At 41.3% G+C, this 16,610-nt stretch overlaps 1 protein-coding gene across 1 annotated transcript in view; it reads left to right on the forward strand.

The window, feature by feature from the left end:
- The first annotated feature begins 403 nt into the window (after nucleotides 1–403).
- Nucleotides 404–16,610, forward strand: part of ppp5c (protein phosphatase 5, catalytic subunit) — a 34,913-nt gene continuing 18,706 nt past the window's right edge. Inside the window, exons 1-8 of the mRNA XM_060905799.1 lie at nucleotides 404–488; nucleotides 6,827–7,068; nucleotides 10,437–10,584; nucleotides 10,695–10,816; nucleotides 11,249–11,314; nucleotides 11,398–11,496; nucleotides 14,175–14,280; nucleotides 14,383–14,525. Coding sequence (XP_060761782.1) covers nucleotides 422–488; nucleotides 6,827–7,068; nucleotides 10,437–10,584; nucleotides 10,695–10,816; nucleotides 11,249–11,314; nucleotides 11,398–11,496; nucleotides 14,175–14,280; nucleotides 14,383–14,525 — 993 coding nt within the window. The 5' untranslated portion in view covers nucleotides 404–421. The remainder of the gene's footprint in view (nucleotides 489–6,826; nucleotides 7,069–10,436; nucleotides 10,585–10,694; nucleotides 10,817–11,248; nucleotides 11,315–11,397; nucleotides 11,497–14,174; nucleotides 14,281–14,382; nucleotides 14,526–16,610) is intronic.

Genomic DNA, 16,610 nt, shown 5'->3' on the forward strand with positions numbered 1-16,610 from the left:
GTGTCGGCCCTGTGATGACCTGGCGACTTGTCCAGGGTGTACCCCACCTTTCGCCCGTAGTCAGCTGGGATAGGCTCCAGCTTGCCTGCAACCCTGTAGAAGGATAAAGCGGCTAGAGATAATGAGATGAGATGAGAAATAACTGATGGAAAATATTGAACTTTTTCACAATATTCTCAAATTTTTGAGATGCACTTATGAGGCATTAAAAATATCAATCCTATGAACAGACCATGATATGACTTAGGGTTGCTATAACATTCATTCATATATTCATTTCGCGATATAATTTTTTTTTTTTAAAGAAAAAGGTCAAAGCTTTTCGAATTGATCATAGAAGTGAACAAGCTGTCGTAAACTTCAGTTTTTACGACAGCTCCGACGTTTGACGGCCATCCTAACGGATTACGACAATAAGAAAATGGCGGAGGAGGAGCGGAGTGCCGAGGCTGAGAAACTCAAGGAGAAGGCGAATAATTACTTTAAAGGTAAAGTTAAAACTAATAGTCGTTCGACATTTACATAACTGTGTGATATTTTATGGGTCGAAAAGTGTTCGTGTTCTCAGAATGCTTGGTGCATGTGTTAGGCGGAGGAGTTAGCCTGGCTAGTGAGTTTTGAAGTCACGAAGCCGGTAGGCAGCTTAAATCCATTATCAGCCCGCAGTACCGTGTAATTATACCCGACATAAACATGTCCGCTCGGTGAACTGTGCTGTAAAGCGTGTCTGGTTCGTGTTTGGTGAATAATTAAGTCTGTAATGCGGTGGTGTTGTTAGCCAACGTGCTAACTAGCGTGCTGTGATGGTGAGTCGCGCGGTTGCTGGAAGTTGTTCCACTCATTCCGCTTCCATTATTTAGTAAAGATTACTGTTACACACGGGGAGGCTCAGCAGCTTAGTCACATGCTGCTTGGTGGTTGAATGTTAGCTCTATTGTTCCAGTTCGAGTCAAGAGTCATACGCGTTCATTCATTCATCCATTCATTCACAAGTAGGGTGACCAGATTTCTAAAACCGGGACACTTTGCGCGTGGCCGTGATACTCGTGCACGCACACGCGTTTTGATGTAAACATGCGCCGGCTCAAACCATGGCTCAGACAGGTGCTTTTATCATTTTGTAGAAGCTCACTTTTATCAACATTTCAGAGAACAATCAAGTATTTTCTTATCTACATGTACTTCTATCATAATTCAGTTAAAGTAAGAAAATCAGACAACGGATGTGATGAAAGGGAACAGGCCAATAGCCTAAATGTCAACTGATTTATTTCACCTTTGTGAAAACGCCAAGAAAATGCATTGCTTGCATATTAACACCAACATTTTATGTAATGTTCATACAATACTTTTGAAATATCAAACAAAAACGATAAATCAAAATCTCATCTGATTATCTGTAGCCGCTTTATCCTGTTCTACAGGGTCGCAGGCAAGCTGGAGCCTATCCCAGCTGACTACGGGCGAAAGGCGGGGTACACCCTGGACAAGTCGCCAGGTCATCACAGGGCTGACACATATGGCCCTTTTCCACTACCCTTTTTCAGCTCATTTCAGCCCGACACGGCTCGCGTTTCGACTACCTCAGAGCAGCACGACTCAGCTCACTTCAGCCCTACTCAGCACCCAAAACTCGCACGGTTTTGGAGTGGGGCTGAAGCGAGCCAAACCGAGCCGAGTGGGGCTAGGGGCGTGAGGAGACGCTCCCCTGTGCACTGATTGGTGAGGAGGAGTGTCCTCACATGCCCACACACGCCCCGCAAGCACACTGGGATCTGTAAACCCGGAAGAAGAATTATTACGAATTACGAGAATTTCTGAAGCCTTATGCACCTCGCCTCATCTATACGCTCTTGCCAGTATCTGTTGGCGTTGTCGGTGACAACAAGTCACAGCACCAAGACCAATGCATTCCCATTGGGTAACTTGTGTTTGACTGACAGCTACACTCAGCGATTCCCCCAGAGGCTGTTCCCCCATTTCCTACTCAGATTTTGGCGGACTGTTTGACGAGTACGGGACAAATGTGTTGTATGTGTTGCAGTAGTACACATTATGCAGGCGTGTTTAACGTTAGCAAGACAGCTATTATATTGGGTAGTGGAGCTAAGTCTAACATTTGACTTGCCACGAAACACCTGCATAATGTGTACTACTGCAACACATACAACACATTTGTCCCGTACTTACACTTTGTTGAATTAATTCAATATCATAGTCGCCACTGAAGTCCACTCGATCCTTGTTTACCGTCAAGGGATCAGTCACTCGTCAAACAGTCCGTCAAAATCTGAGTAGGAAATGGCCGCAACAGCTTCCGGGGGAATGGCTGAACGTAGCTGTCAGTCAAACACAAGTTACCCAATGGGAATGCATTCCTGGACAGCCCACCCACACGTGAAGTTTGTGTCAAAGCTGCAAGAAAAAAGTCAGGGAGTGCAAACGAGAAAGCTGGAATCGCAACCAAAATAAATTACGTCAAACAAAACTGAGAAAGACACGGAACAAAAATAAAAGGTTTCTGAAGAGTAATAGACTGATATTTTGCACGATTACACGAATAATTTGTTTGCCAGTCTGAAAAAAATTGACTTTTTTTTGTATTTTGATTTGTCGTTTTTGTTTGATATTTCAAAAGTATTGTATGAACATTTTGGCACAAAATTGATTCCATATTTATGCGATGAACTTTTTTTTTTTTAAACAGGCTATGCACTGTAACAGGAACGAGCGCATGAGCCTAATCATTGTCACCTCCGAACCTTTACCCAAAATGCCTCTGTTTAATATTAACCAGTGTAGGCTTATTAACTATTTTGAAACCGTGAACCCTGAGTTGACAACAGCATCAAACAAGTCAAGACAATCTGTGATACAGATTAAAGACAGATGAAAGACAACAAAAAATGTTTCAGAAACACAGCCACCCAACCCTCCCACCCTAAAGAAGACGCCATTTTATTGCATATATTTACATGATGAGTGAATTTGCTCCAGTAGCGCTTTATTGCCCGAGAGCCTGCTGTGAAACTGCGAGCAAGTATCGTCGAAATTGGCCCGGGTAATGAGCAAGGCTTCGAGAGTAGGCATGGTCATGCGATTCTTCTCATCAGTCCAGGTGTTGTTCATGAGTGAAAATATTCGCTCAGCTGGAGCATTGGTGCAGGTAGGTACATGGCAAACTGGCAAAGCTGGCTGACATTGCTGTGAGGAATCTCCCTACTCTTGAAGTACGCGAACATCTCCGCCCAGCGCTCATCCGTTCGGCATTGTCGCGTAGTAGTTGACAGCCGCTAGCGAAAAAAACGTTATAACGCGGCCTCCATGTTGTAACATTGTACAAATAGATACATTGTAAGGTTGACTGCGCGCACACGCACATTGATGCTGAATTGCTAGAAGCTTTATTGACATCTCGTTGGCTATGTATGATCGCTGTAACCTGGACAGTTTTTGTTAGTGTTTGGTGTAAACTGGGACATTTCAGCATCCTGACGGACCTTTGTCAGGACTGGGGACACGCAACTCAAAATCGGGACTGTCCCGGTCAAACCGGGACGTCTGGTCACGCTATTCACAAGACTAATGTTTTTGTAACTTTACAACAATGAAAGAAAGTATGCTTTAATTAGAGAGGGGGTAAAAAATCCAGAAATTAATGTTTTTTTTTTCTCTAACTGGCAACCCTCATATATGCAGGTAGTCCTCATCTCTTTCCCTTTGTCTTGTCCAGTGGTGTGAAACTTCAGCATGTTGCCTATAATCACAGTTGGCCATGTGATTGTTAGAAAATGAATTAAAGCTTAATAATCAGTGTCTTTTAGCCTATTCTCTCAAAGGACAATTTAGTTTCTTTGACTGTCCTGCCTTTAAAAAAAACACCATCATATACGCAGTCCATGGTGAGTAACTTGAATTGACCCTCCAGCTTATCACATCTGATCTCATACCCAGGGCTGGTTAAATTCAAGGTACAGTATTTATCTCCCATTGGCAAAAACAGAGACCCTGAATCACCTTTTTTTTTTTTTGAAGGTGGGAAATTATGTGAGAGCTGATTCCTGATTATACATTCACAATGAATGTTCTCACAGCAACCAAGCTGACTGACTTTTTGCCAAGTCATGTAAAACTTCAAAGGAATGATGTGCATGTGGTTTGATTGAGCCCGTTCCCGGCTGCTCCCGAAGGGTTTCTGGCAGACACTCCTGCAGAAAATGTAATCAATCCCATCCAGGTTTGCAGAAAGTTTGACCAATCCTACTCGCTCTCATGGAAAGCCAGGGCTCGACATTAATGATAGTCCGACTGTCCGGGACAACCAAATGTTTGGTCCGGACAAGTTAAATCCGCATCTGGCTGTCCTACGGGACAAGAAAATATTTGTTGAAAATCACCATTTTTATAGTAATTATTCAAGAGTTACGTCAGTAAAGTTCCAACAAAACTAGTTCAATCCCCTCAGTGATCCAGCCATGTTATTGTTTACGAAGTTCTGGGGAAGCAGAGTCAAACAGGTACGTGTGTAAAAAAAAAATAATAATAATAACCATGTCGTAATATCTAATTATAGGTGATTAGATCTTTAATTGAACTGGCAATCAAATACCTCAATAAAATAAATATCTGTAGTGAATCTTTATTTCATTCAGACGTTTGTTTGTTTGTTTTGTATGATTCACATTAACCATCACAAATGATGTAAAATATTCCGGGGAAGTTTTATAACCGTGCTGAACTCACTATTTGTTTTCATTCACATCCTGATTTGGTCACCCTTATCATGTCCAGCTTGTTTTCCTTCGGTTTCTTTTTTTATTATTATTAATTTAGACTTCAAGTTTTACTGGATTAATCAAGATTTAACTTTTTTCCTCCAGAAGCTTTGACTGTGGCTGAGTCTAACTCTTGAAATTTCAGATCAGGTAATGGGTTATAATAATAACATCCACCATAATGGGGCATTGGATAGTTTTTGTTTGTTGCTAGTTAGTTTTAATGAAAAAATAATACCGTATTTTCTGGACTATAAGCCGCTACTTTTTTCCTAGGTTTTGAACCATGCGGCTTATACAAAGGTGCGGCTATTCTGTGGATTTTTCTTCCACCGCTAGGGGCGCTCTAACCGGAAGTAGAATCAAAAATAAGATAGACGAAAAATCAATGCAAAGAAGAATTAGCAGATCTTTAGCAGATAGAACACGCACAACAAATTACTAACTGGTAATTATTTTCAAATCCAGCGAAGATGATTAAAGTGACTTGTGGTTTCAAACACAGGAGAAATGAAGGTAAATAAATACCGGTTATTTTCTCTTGGTTCTGTTCCGTTTTAATCAGCAAAGTTGCTGCCGTGTTAAAAGGCACTGTTCGGAAAAAATCTGTTCAGGTACATACATGTACATTTACAGTACAAAATCGTTCTGTACATGCAGTAAATATCTAATTTTTCAACATAGATATCTGCGGCTTATAGCCCGGTGCGGCTTGTATATCTTTTTTTTAATTTTTTTTAAAAATAGAGCGGATGCGGCTTATATACAGGTGCGCTCTATAGTCCAGAAAATACGGGTAAGTCATTAAAAGTATAATGATTATCATAACTATACCTGCTTTTTGATAAACTTTGTTAACCACTTTCCTTCCACTGAACTAGTAAATACATAGTAATACAACGGTTATGGTCAGGACAAGTGAAACATCTTGCTGCTTGTCCGACTGGACGTGTGGATTAAAAAGTTAACGTTGAGCCCTGAAAGAAGAAGAAGAACTTTATTCATCACATGTACACTTGTGAAAGTCCTCTCTGCATTTAACCCATCTGAAGCAGTGAACACACACATGAGCAATGAGCACACACCCAGAGCAGTGGGTAGCTATGCTGCAGCACCCAGGGAGCAATTGGGGGGGGTTAACCATGTTAACCTAATCACATGTCTTTGGACTGTGGAGGAAACCCACACAGAAAGGCCCCCGTCAGCTGCTGGGCTCGAACCCAGAACCTTCTTGCTGTGAGGCGACCGTGCTAACCACTACACCACCGTGTGATCAGTCTTGTTTGCATGTTCAGACTCTCTTCACCAATCCCACCCAGTCCTGCAGAAACTTTGACCAATCGTCTCTGCTTCTGAAGAACATTTGTCCAGTTCTATTTGCACCTGTAGAAAGTTTGACCAATCGCACCCACTCCAGGAGACTTTTTTTTTTTTTTTTAAATCAAAACAACTTTGTCCCCTTCCCATAGATACACTTTATCAATCTGGAATGTTCCTGCAGAAACTTTAAGCAACCCTGACCAGTCCTGCCCACTTCCCACAGTTACTATTCTTTGCACCTGTCTGCAATATTTTTTGATGATGTTTTGTTTCTCGGTTCCTGATGCACATCTCTGCTTTGCAGGTCAAGTTTAGTCCTGTGCTCATGTTCAAGTTCAGCAGCAAATTAATTTGACGATTTGCAAAACCTGAGTCAGCATTTTAGCCTCGTATCAATACAGATACACACATTTGATGTCTGATCTGTGTATTTTGTCTCTCATTCTGTTGGCTGAAAAGCAGCGTTTGATGGGAAGGCTTGCTTTAGCCCAGCTCTATAATCCTGCTGCTGCTGTCGTCGACAAGGGATTTACTGACCAACATCAAGTGTGTCTAGATAATCAGAAATGTTCCACTGGTTTCAGTAGTTTGCCCTTTGTTCTGCATTGAATGTTTATTGCGTTAACATCGAAAGCATTTGTTGAATCAGCATTCCGTAGCGTGACGTGAAAGAACAAAGGTAAACGTAGATAGACAGATTGTGGTGATCACTCTTTGGCTCTTCTTTTCAGAAAAAGACTACGAGAATGCAATCAAGTATTACACCGAGGCGCTGGAACTGAATCCATCCAATGCCATCTACTACAGTAACCGGAGCCTGGCATACCTGCGCACAGAGTGCTATGGCTACGCCCTGGCAGATGCCACCCGTGCCCTGGAGATTGATAAGAACTACATCAAGGGTTATTACCGGCGTGCCACTTCTAACATGGCGCTGGGTAAATTCAAGGCCGCGCTTAAAGATTACGAAACGGTATGCTTATTAAACAGGCAACTTTCAAAAGCAGGGTCCTGAAATGAACTCTTGTTGTGTGTAAAAAAAAAATTGTCACTGGTTCACTTTTTTTTTTTTCTTGGTCACAAGTAAATACATCTTTCATTCTGATTAACTTGACAATTTATTGGATATACAGTGGGGCAAAAAAGTATTTAGTCAGCCACCAATTGTGCAAGTTCTCCCACTTAAAAAGATGAGAGAGGCCTGTAATTTTCATCATAGGTACACTTCAACTATGAGAGACAGAATGGGGGGAAAGAATCCAGGAAATCACATTGTAGGATTTTTAATGAATTAATTGGTAAATTCCTCAGTAAAATAAGTATTTGGTCACCTACAAACAAGCAAGATTTCTGGCTCTCACAGACCTGTAACAACTTCTTTAAGAGGCTCCTCTGTCCTCCACTCGTTACCTGTATTAATGGCACCTGTTTGAACTCGTTATCAGTATAAAAGACACCTGTCCACAACCTCAAACAGTCACACTCCAAACTACTATGGCCAAGACCAAAGAGCTGTCAAAGGACACCAGAAACAAAACTGTAGACCTGCACCAGGCTGGGAAGACTGAATCTGCAATAGGTAAGCAGCTTGGTGTGAAGAAATCAACTGTGGGAGCAATTATTAGAAAATGGAAGACATACAAGACCACTGATAATCTCCCTCGATCTGGGGCTCCACGCAAGATCTCACCCCGTGGGGTCAAAATGATCACAAGAACGGTGAGCAAAAATCCCAGAACCACATGGGGGGACCTAGTGAATGACCTGCAGAGAGCTGGGACCAAAGTAACAAAGGCTACCATCAGTAACACACTACGCCGCCAGGGACTCAAATCCTGCAGTGCCAGACGTGTCCCCCTGCTTAAGCCAGTACATGTCCAGGCCCGTCTGAAGTTTAGTTTGCTAGAGAGCATTTGGATGATCCAGAAGAGGATTGGGAGAATGTCATATGGTCACATGAAACCAAAATAGAACTTTTTGGTAAAAACTCAACTTGTCGTGTTTGGAGGAGAAAGAATGCAGAGTTACAGCCAAAGAACACCATACCTACTGTGAAGCATGGGGGTGGAAACATCATGCTTTGGGGCTGTTTTTCTGCAAAGGGACCAGGACGACTGATCCGTGTAAAGGAAAGAATGAATGGGGCCATGTATTGTGAGATTTTGAGTGAAAACCTCCTTCCATCAGCAAGGGCATTGAAGATGAAACGTGGCTGGGTCTTTCAGCATGACAATGATCCCAAACACACCACCCGGGCAATGAAGGAGTGGCTTCTTAAGAAGCATTTCAAGGTCCTGGAGTGGCCTAGCCAGTCTCCAGATCTCAACCCCATAGAAAATCTTTGGAGGGAGTTGAAAGTCCGTGTTGCCCAGCGACAGTCCCAAAACATCACTGCTCTAGAGGAGATCTGCATGGAGGAATGGGCCAAAATACCAGCAACAGTGTGTGAAAACCTTGTGAAGACTTACAGAAAACGTTTGACTTCTGTCATTGCCAACAAAGGGTATATAACAAAGTATTGAGATGAACTTTTGTTATTGACCAAATACTTATTTTCCACCATAATTTGCAAATAAATTCTTTAAAAATCAGACAATGTGATTTTCTGGATTTTTTTTTTCTGATTTTGTCTCTCATAGTTGAGGTATACCTATGATGAAAATTAAAGGCTTTTCTCATCTTTTTAAGTGGGAGAACTTGCACAATTGGTGACTGACTAAATACTTTTTTGCCCCACTGTAGATGTTTTCCAGTGTGCTGTACAAATTAAACTGAATTTAATGTCCCTAAATCTCACTTTTTTTTTTTTCCCTTGTACAAAGCAGCAATTATGTTGATTTGACCATGTGTTTTTGAACCATAGCTGATCCATAGGCTATAAATTAATGGAAAATCAATGAAATCAGCCGATTTTCACTGAACCGGAAGATCCCGAAGAGGTGCGTGACGTCACACGTGTAACAATCCAGGTATCAATTTCGTTCCCTTGGAATCACGTTTTGGAGAGAATTCTGATCGTGATTGGGATTCTTATATGTCGGACGAAGGGGCAGATGATTATCAAGGATATTCCGGAGTAAATGGTTATCTTTTCGAGCCCCTAAGATGAGAAACTGCCAGTTCACCCAATTCACGACACTCCCACTCAGCGCCGATAGCGCACCACCAGCCAGAGAGAACTGGAAACACAGATTGGTTTGTGGATTTTTATTCTAAGCTGGCCGCTGCAAAATATAGGGAAAATATTTACATGTACCTCGATAAATGCAGAAATATAATCTTTAAAACGTACACTTAGTGTAATTACTGAAAGAAAATATGAAGTGGGCGATAATAGGGGAATCGACGAACTGTCCAAATATCAGATTAAATGTCGTTTATTAAATAAATGGGTTTCTTTTTTGCTCCAGTAATTCCTGTGTGGTCGTTCTGGTCGTGATGAACACATGATGAATCAGATTTATTATTAGTAGGCAACACGAAATCTGTCACTTTGTTTGCGCAAACCTCACCCATTGTCACCTTTTTAGATTAGTGTCATTTCTTGGAAATTCATGAACTGAATGTCCTGTTGTATTTGGATTTGACCATCCAAACACAACGCAGCGCTTTCCCATCGTTATTTTTGTAAGATTCCAACAACAATATCCAATTTCAGCGAGTAAACAAGCACAGAGTCAGATGAACCGAAATGACCCAGATAACCGAGGTTCCACGTGTGACGTCGTGAGATTAGCCCTGGGGCAAGGCTGCCTTTTTCCGGGGATGCGGAAGCCGTGATTTATCAGTAGTTTTGTGCTTGATGATAAAATAACAAATATTATCTCCCCCCCCCCCCCCCCCCCCCCCCCCCACCCCCCCCCCCCCCCCCCCCCCCCCCCGCTTTATTAATTCATTTTGGTCGTTACTAATGATATATATTCATTTTAAAGCATTACAATAAGGCATTACATTCACTTTAAACCTGTAGATTTATGGGTTTATTTTGTGCAAATTCCCACATATATTCCTGATTAGTCCATGTCAGTTTCATGTTGTAGGACCTGCTGTAAATCCTTATGCAGCACACTGTATGTTAAAGATGTAAATTTTTATGTAACGAGCAATAATGTTTTTCGAAGTCAAATAACTCGAGTGACTTTAAAATGCCGAGAGATATTTCTGCAGGATGCTTGCGGTTGATTTCATTTGCATGATTCGCTGTTTCACCCTCCACTTATGTATTCAATAAGATTATTCTGCCCAAACACTTAGTATAAGCTTTGAGAAATCGTTCATCTTTGCACAGACTCTGTTCAAACGTGCTTCACTTGCATTTGTTCTCATCTTCGGCGTGAACAGGTAGTCCGGGTGCGACCCAACGATAAGGATGCCAAGCTGAAATATCAAGAGTGCAACAAGATTGTAAAGCAGAAGGCCTTCGAGAGAGCCATCGCCAGTGACGAGCTGAAACGATCAGTAGTGGATTCGTTAGACATCGAGAACATGAGTAAGTCAGGAGTCGTCTCTGCAACTTGGTCGTTATTTTGAAAAGATGCAGGTTCTCTGTAATGGAATAACCTTCCAACATGTTTTTGTTATGAATTTTCTCCTTTACAGCGATTGAGGATGAGTACATAGGTCCAAAACTGGAAGACAGTAAGGTCACGTTGAAATTCATGAAGGAGCTGATGGAGTGGTTTAAGGAGCAGAAGAAACTGCACAGGAAGTGTGCTTACCAGGTAAACCTCAAGTCCGTAATTTGCTGTCTCGCTACTCATCTTGTGACTAGCAGCTTGACTTAAGTTTTCTTATTCACCCAATTATGACTCAAGTAACTTGTAAAAGAATAAAGTCTCCAATTTTTTTCCCCCCCTGCCATTAATATTGTAAGGTCTCTACTGAAGTAAAAAAAAAACAAATATATTTCACCAAATTGTATGGAAAGCTCCTGCAATTATCATGATGGATAAGGAGCCATTGTAACAGACGTGGTGATGAATCCAGTCAGTCTGCTTAAAGACGGCTAAAACCCTGGTAGCTCGGTGAGATTTGCTCACACAGTGACTGTCATCTACGTGCTGTAGCCAAATGCACCAGGACTTGGAGCTTTTTGGCTCCACTCTAACATGCAGAAGGTTTTCATATTGTGGTGTTTGTGAACTCCTTTTCAGATACTGGTTCAAGTAAAAGACGTTTTATCCAAATTACCAAGCCTCGTTGAAATTACGTTAAAAGAGGTAAGAAAATAAACTTTGTTAGGATTAAGATCTAAATTGTTTTCTTGTTGCGTTTATTCACAAATTATTCCTGACTCTTCCAGACAGAGAAAGTAACTATTTGTGGGGACACGCATGGCCAGTACTACGACCTTCTAAACATCTTTGAGCTGAACGGCTTACCGTCTCCGACCAATCCATACGTATCCTTCTCCTGTCTTCTTAAAGAATTTAACGCAGATGCTTATTCGCCAGTGAGATTTCGCTCTAATAAGGTTTAGTTGGCACCAGGGCTTTGAACCAGAATTTTTTTCCTATTGGTTCGTTCCGAACAGAAACGGAATTTTAACGTTTCTGGTTTTGGGTTCCACCATTAAATAGACGTTCCCGAACCGGTTAGAACAAAAAAAAATTTCGTTCCCGGAACGGTTAATTACGTTCCCTGTCAGCTGTTTAACAAATAGCTATAAAATTATGTCTCTGTCTCATCCAGCTTAAGCCAAATGTAGGCTAATTCTATTACAACCTTCATTAAATAAGACAAGAAATAATTCAAAACAATTATTATTTCAAATGTTGGCGATTTGGATTCTCAGTATGTCTTCCCATCTACACAAACAGAAAAAGTGCCAAAAATGAAAGATAGTTCGTTTAGTGTGTTACCAAAGGCTAGTCAGGCCCTATGCATTGATAGGCTAACAGAGGTTAACTTCATTTAATGTTCGCGAGCCTCTCATTAACGTGGACAAATATATTGATATCGTGTTTGAAATTGATGTTTTTGAATAACGATAGACTGCAATATTTACCTCTTATTTAAGATGTGGAGACGTGATAGTAGTCCACCCTCCCGCTCTCTCCATTCAGTCAGCGAACGTCACACAGGAAGTGAACCCCAGCGGGTCATAGAAACTTGCGCAGGAGAAGAATGACCTTTTTATTTGTAGGCTATGGAAACTTTGAGGAACGAAATAAAAACCGGTATTAACCGGTTACCATTATTTTTAATAAGCGTTTCTGTTCCGGAACATAAAAAATAATAAAGTTTCTGGTTTCGTTTCTGTTCCATGTGAAATAGAAAAAGTTCCCGGTTTTCATTTTCGTTCCTTGAACCGGTTCAAAGCCCTGGTTGGCACCAATGGACAAAAATCTGATGGGAGAAAAAGCATTTAGTGGTGCGTTGCTTTTGATTTGACCGCGACAGCTGAAGTACCTGGAGCTTGGTCCAATACATGCACTAATTTATTCCTATTCACCTGATTCCATGTAATACTGTGTAACACAGGACTGTGAAAAATCCGCGGAATTCCGCAAATTTGGCCGCCAAAAATATCATTTTAGTAAATCATCTAATTTTGCAATAAAAATGGGGGGGGTAGGTTTCTTTTGCGACAATGACAGACCGGTTTACGGCATTTGCGCCATGCTTACAAACCACGGCGTGAATCTTGTGCTCTTTAAACATGCTTTCAATATCAACGGTTTTGAAAAGGAGAATTTTGCGGTATGTCCGTGTCACGGAGGGACATCGTTCAGAGGGAGGACGGTGAGACCGACGATGTCAAAAACATTTGACAAGGAAAACGGCATCAAAAATCCATGGAATTGGCGATGGCTGGAGTTTAAAGTCGGTAGAGAATGAGCACATACGGAAGATAAAAGAACCGGGGAAAGCTTACTGCATCTTGTGCCATCAGGATGTGAAGTACGGTTCTGGTGGAAGAACGCGTTTGGTTGACCATGTTAAAGGAAAAAAACATGCGGAATTGGTGAAATTGAAGCTGTCGAACTATAGATTACCAGGTAGACCATCTTGTTCACATTTATATATTCAATTTATAATAATAATAATAATAATAAACAGTTCAAATTAAATGGCATGGTTGAGAAAATATTTGCTTTCAGGAGATGCTTCAAATCTATCAATATACACAAAATCTGTTCAGCTTCTGGGGCCCTGTGGGCCCCCGGCTCTTGGGGGGCTGCTCCCCCCAGACCCCCTGCTAAAATTGTTTCCTCGGATTTTGTCATTTCTATTTCACAGCCCTGGTAACATAAGATTAGAGTACGCTGTTGCGGTAAAGAACAGGCGATGCAACATGACCGCGATCTGGACTTGTGTTATGAGTAATGCTGATAATCATATCAAAGTAGATTGAAAAATGTGGCTTGTGAAAATGTCAAGAGGAGGAACTGCAGCAATACAATACAGAAAATTATGACTTCCAGCTGAACAAAGCCATGACACAGTTATGCCTCAGTCACAACCGGCCGTACGTGCTCCTACGGCCGGTCTACGTGCAAAAAAACGCAAGAAACGCATGGAGGGCGCGTGTGTGACGTGCTGATTTTCGAGCCGTAGACTGGCCGCAGAGGTTCTTTGTCATGTCAAACAAACTCTACGGGCGCTTACGTTTTTTTTCAGGTTGCAAGATAAACTTACGGCCAACGTGCGTCTTTCTCCACGAACAAAAAATCGCAGCAATTTGGGAAACGCCAAAAATCGCACGGCCAAAAAATCGTACGTCCAGTTGTGACCTAGGCTTTATTTTAAACTACGTTTAAAATAATCTAGCTAACATTATAAAGCAGGAGAGTAGTAGCCAAAGCGCATGAACGCACATGTAGCCTTTTTTTTTTTTTTTTAAATGGCTTCTGATTAAACCGGGGAAACTTTTTAAACTGAGCTAAATAACATCCTTTGATGGTCCTGACTGATTAATATTAAGAATGTTAGTCATTTCAGTATCAGTAGTGCTCTAGTACTCAATATGAAAGGGTACTGATTCATCCCTACTTTTCACAAGAAGTTTAAAGGCATAACTTTCTATTTAATGACTTGCTTATTGCAATGTGTATGAGTCTTAACCGCAAACCACAGCTGTTCAACGGTGACTTTGTGGATCGTGGCTCCTTCTCAGTGGAGGTTATTCTCACGCTCTTTGGTTTCAAGCTCCTTTACCCAGACCACTTCTACCTACTGAGAGGTATGCTCTGCCTTCAGTATTTCACATCAACACACACACACACACACACACACACACACACACACCAAGAGTAAGGATTCATAACCTCCACTTCATCCCTAGGTAACCACGAAACGGATAACATGAATCAGATGTATGGCTTCGAAGGCGAGGTCAAGGCCAAGTACACGGCACAGATGTTCCAGCTGTTCAGTGAGGTCTTTCAGTGGCTTCCGCTTGCACAGTGCATCAACAACAAAGTGCTGGTGAGCAACACTATGTCCATTTTTGAACAACCCCTATATCTGCAAATGTCCATCATTTGTGGAACGTGAAATGCTGCCCTAATCTTCACATAGTCAGTTCCAGAATTATTGGCACCCTTAGTAAAGATGGGTTTAAAAAAAAAAGTCCGCAATTAATTAATCTCGAACTGAAAATGTGGAGAACACTAAAGTTTATTAATTCATTCATCTTCAGTAACACAGCGTTTCCCTTAAAGTGCATATTCTGGAACAATTTCGTTTTGTTTTTTTTATATGAAAGAATGTCCCTTTACACACTCATCCAGAAGGGTAATTTTGCACAAGGCCATCTGTCTACAGCAGAAAAAAATAAAATAAAAAGCGTCTGGAAAAATCCCAAGGGAATCTGGGGCCATGATTCGTGACGTAACCTGCGGAAGCGCCAGCAGGCTGCGAGAGCTTGCACGGTTTCAGTGCCCAGCCTGTGTAGACCAAGCGCTCCCATTTCTCTCTCATTGTCCGGTCTTTTGGGAAACGATGAGTACTAATCCCATCAAGATTGGTGTTGCTACACCCTCCTCCGTTTCACCTGTTAACCATTTTAATAATGATGTGATAACGTCACGAAAATCAATGTTTGCCGGGAAATCCAAATGCCAAGTTTTTTCAGAGGCGGACCAATTCGCCTCAAATGGCTTGATTTCAACTGAATTTTTCTGGTATTGCGCAAGGTAAAAAAATTGCACAAAATGCAAAAATTGACAGATATTTGACCAAAGTTTAATATAAAATAGGAGAATTACATTGATCTTGCTCCTTAATTTGCCCGTGATATGCACTTTAAGTTTACTGGGGTTTTTTTGGGGGGGGCGCTAGATGAGTGTGGTCATCTGCAGGACCCCTCTCCGTGGCTCCTATTACAGAGCATTTGGACCTGAACGAACAGTTAAAGGAGTCATATTTAAGTCTTCACATTTATTTTAGAACAAAAAGTAGAACAATTTTTACAACAGAACTGCAGTCCTGGGGTTTTTTTTTTTTGTATGGTGGTTTTTTTGTTGTTTTTTGTTTTGTTTTTCCCCTGGACTGTAAAATGTTTGTATGTGGGGGGGACTTTCAGGGGTGTGTGGGACCTGGGCTTTTTAAATTAAAAAAAAAAAATTTTGTGGGGGTGTTAGCACTGTAGCACCCCCACAATATCACGGTAGGGGAAACACTGATAACCTAAATAAAACCCCTAAACTTCACCCTTCTTTGTTAGTTTTGCCTTTAATTTGTCACCCATCTATAGATAAAGCATGATGTTACAGCATGAGTTTATAACAAAACTGTTCTTACAGTGCCTTGCAAAAGTATTCATACCCCTTGAACTTTTTCACATTTTTCCACCTTACAACCACGAACTTAAAAGTTTTTTATTGAGATTTTATGTGATAGACCAACACAGAGTAGCACATAATTGTGAAGTGAAACGAAAATGATAAATGGTCTTCAAAATTTTAAACAAATAAAAATCTGAAAAATGTGGTGTGCATTAGTATTCAGCCCCCTGTACTCTGATACCTCTAAATACAATCCAGTGCAATCAATTGCCTTCAGAAGTCATCTAATTAGTTAATAGAGTCCTACTGTGTGTAATTTACTCTCAGCATAAATGCACTTGTTCTGTGAAGGCCTCAGTGGTTTGTTAGAGAACACTGAAGAACAAACAGCATCATGAAGACCAAAGAACTCACCAGACAGGTCAGGGATAAAGTTCTGGAGAAGTTTAAAGCAGGGTTAGGTTATAAAAAAAATCCCAAGCTCTGAACATCTCAAGAAGCACTGTTCAATCCATCATTCAAAAATGGAAAAAGTATGGCACAACTGCAAACCTACCAAGACATGGCCGTCCACCTAAACTGACAGAGCGAGCAAGGAGAGCACTGATCAGAGAAGCAGCCAAGAGGCCCATGATCACTCTGGAGGAGCTGCAGAAATCCACAGCTCAGGTGGGAGAATCTGTGCACAGGACAACTATAAGTCGTACACTCCACAAATCTGGCCTTTTTGGAAGAGTGGCAAGAAGAAAGCCATTGTTGAAAGACAGGCATAAGAAGCCATGTA

This window comes from Neoarius graeffei, chromosome 23, assembly GCF_027579695.1.
Source record: "Neoarius graeffei isolate fNeoGra1 chromosome 23, fNeoGra1.pri, whole genome shotgun sequence".
Lineage (NCBI taxonomy): Eukaryota > Metazoa > Chordata > Actinopteri > Siluriformes > Ariidae > Neoarius > Neoarius graeffei.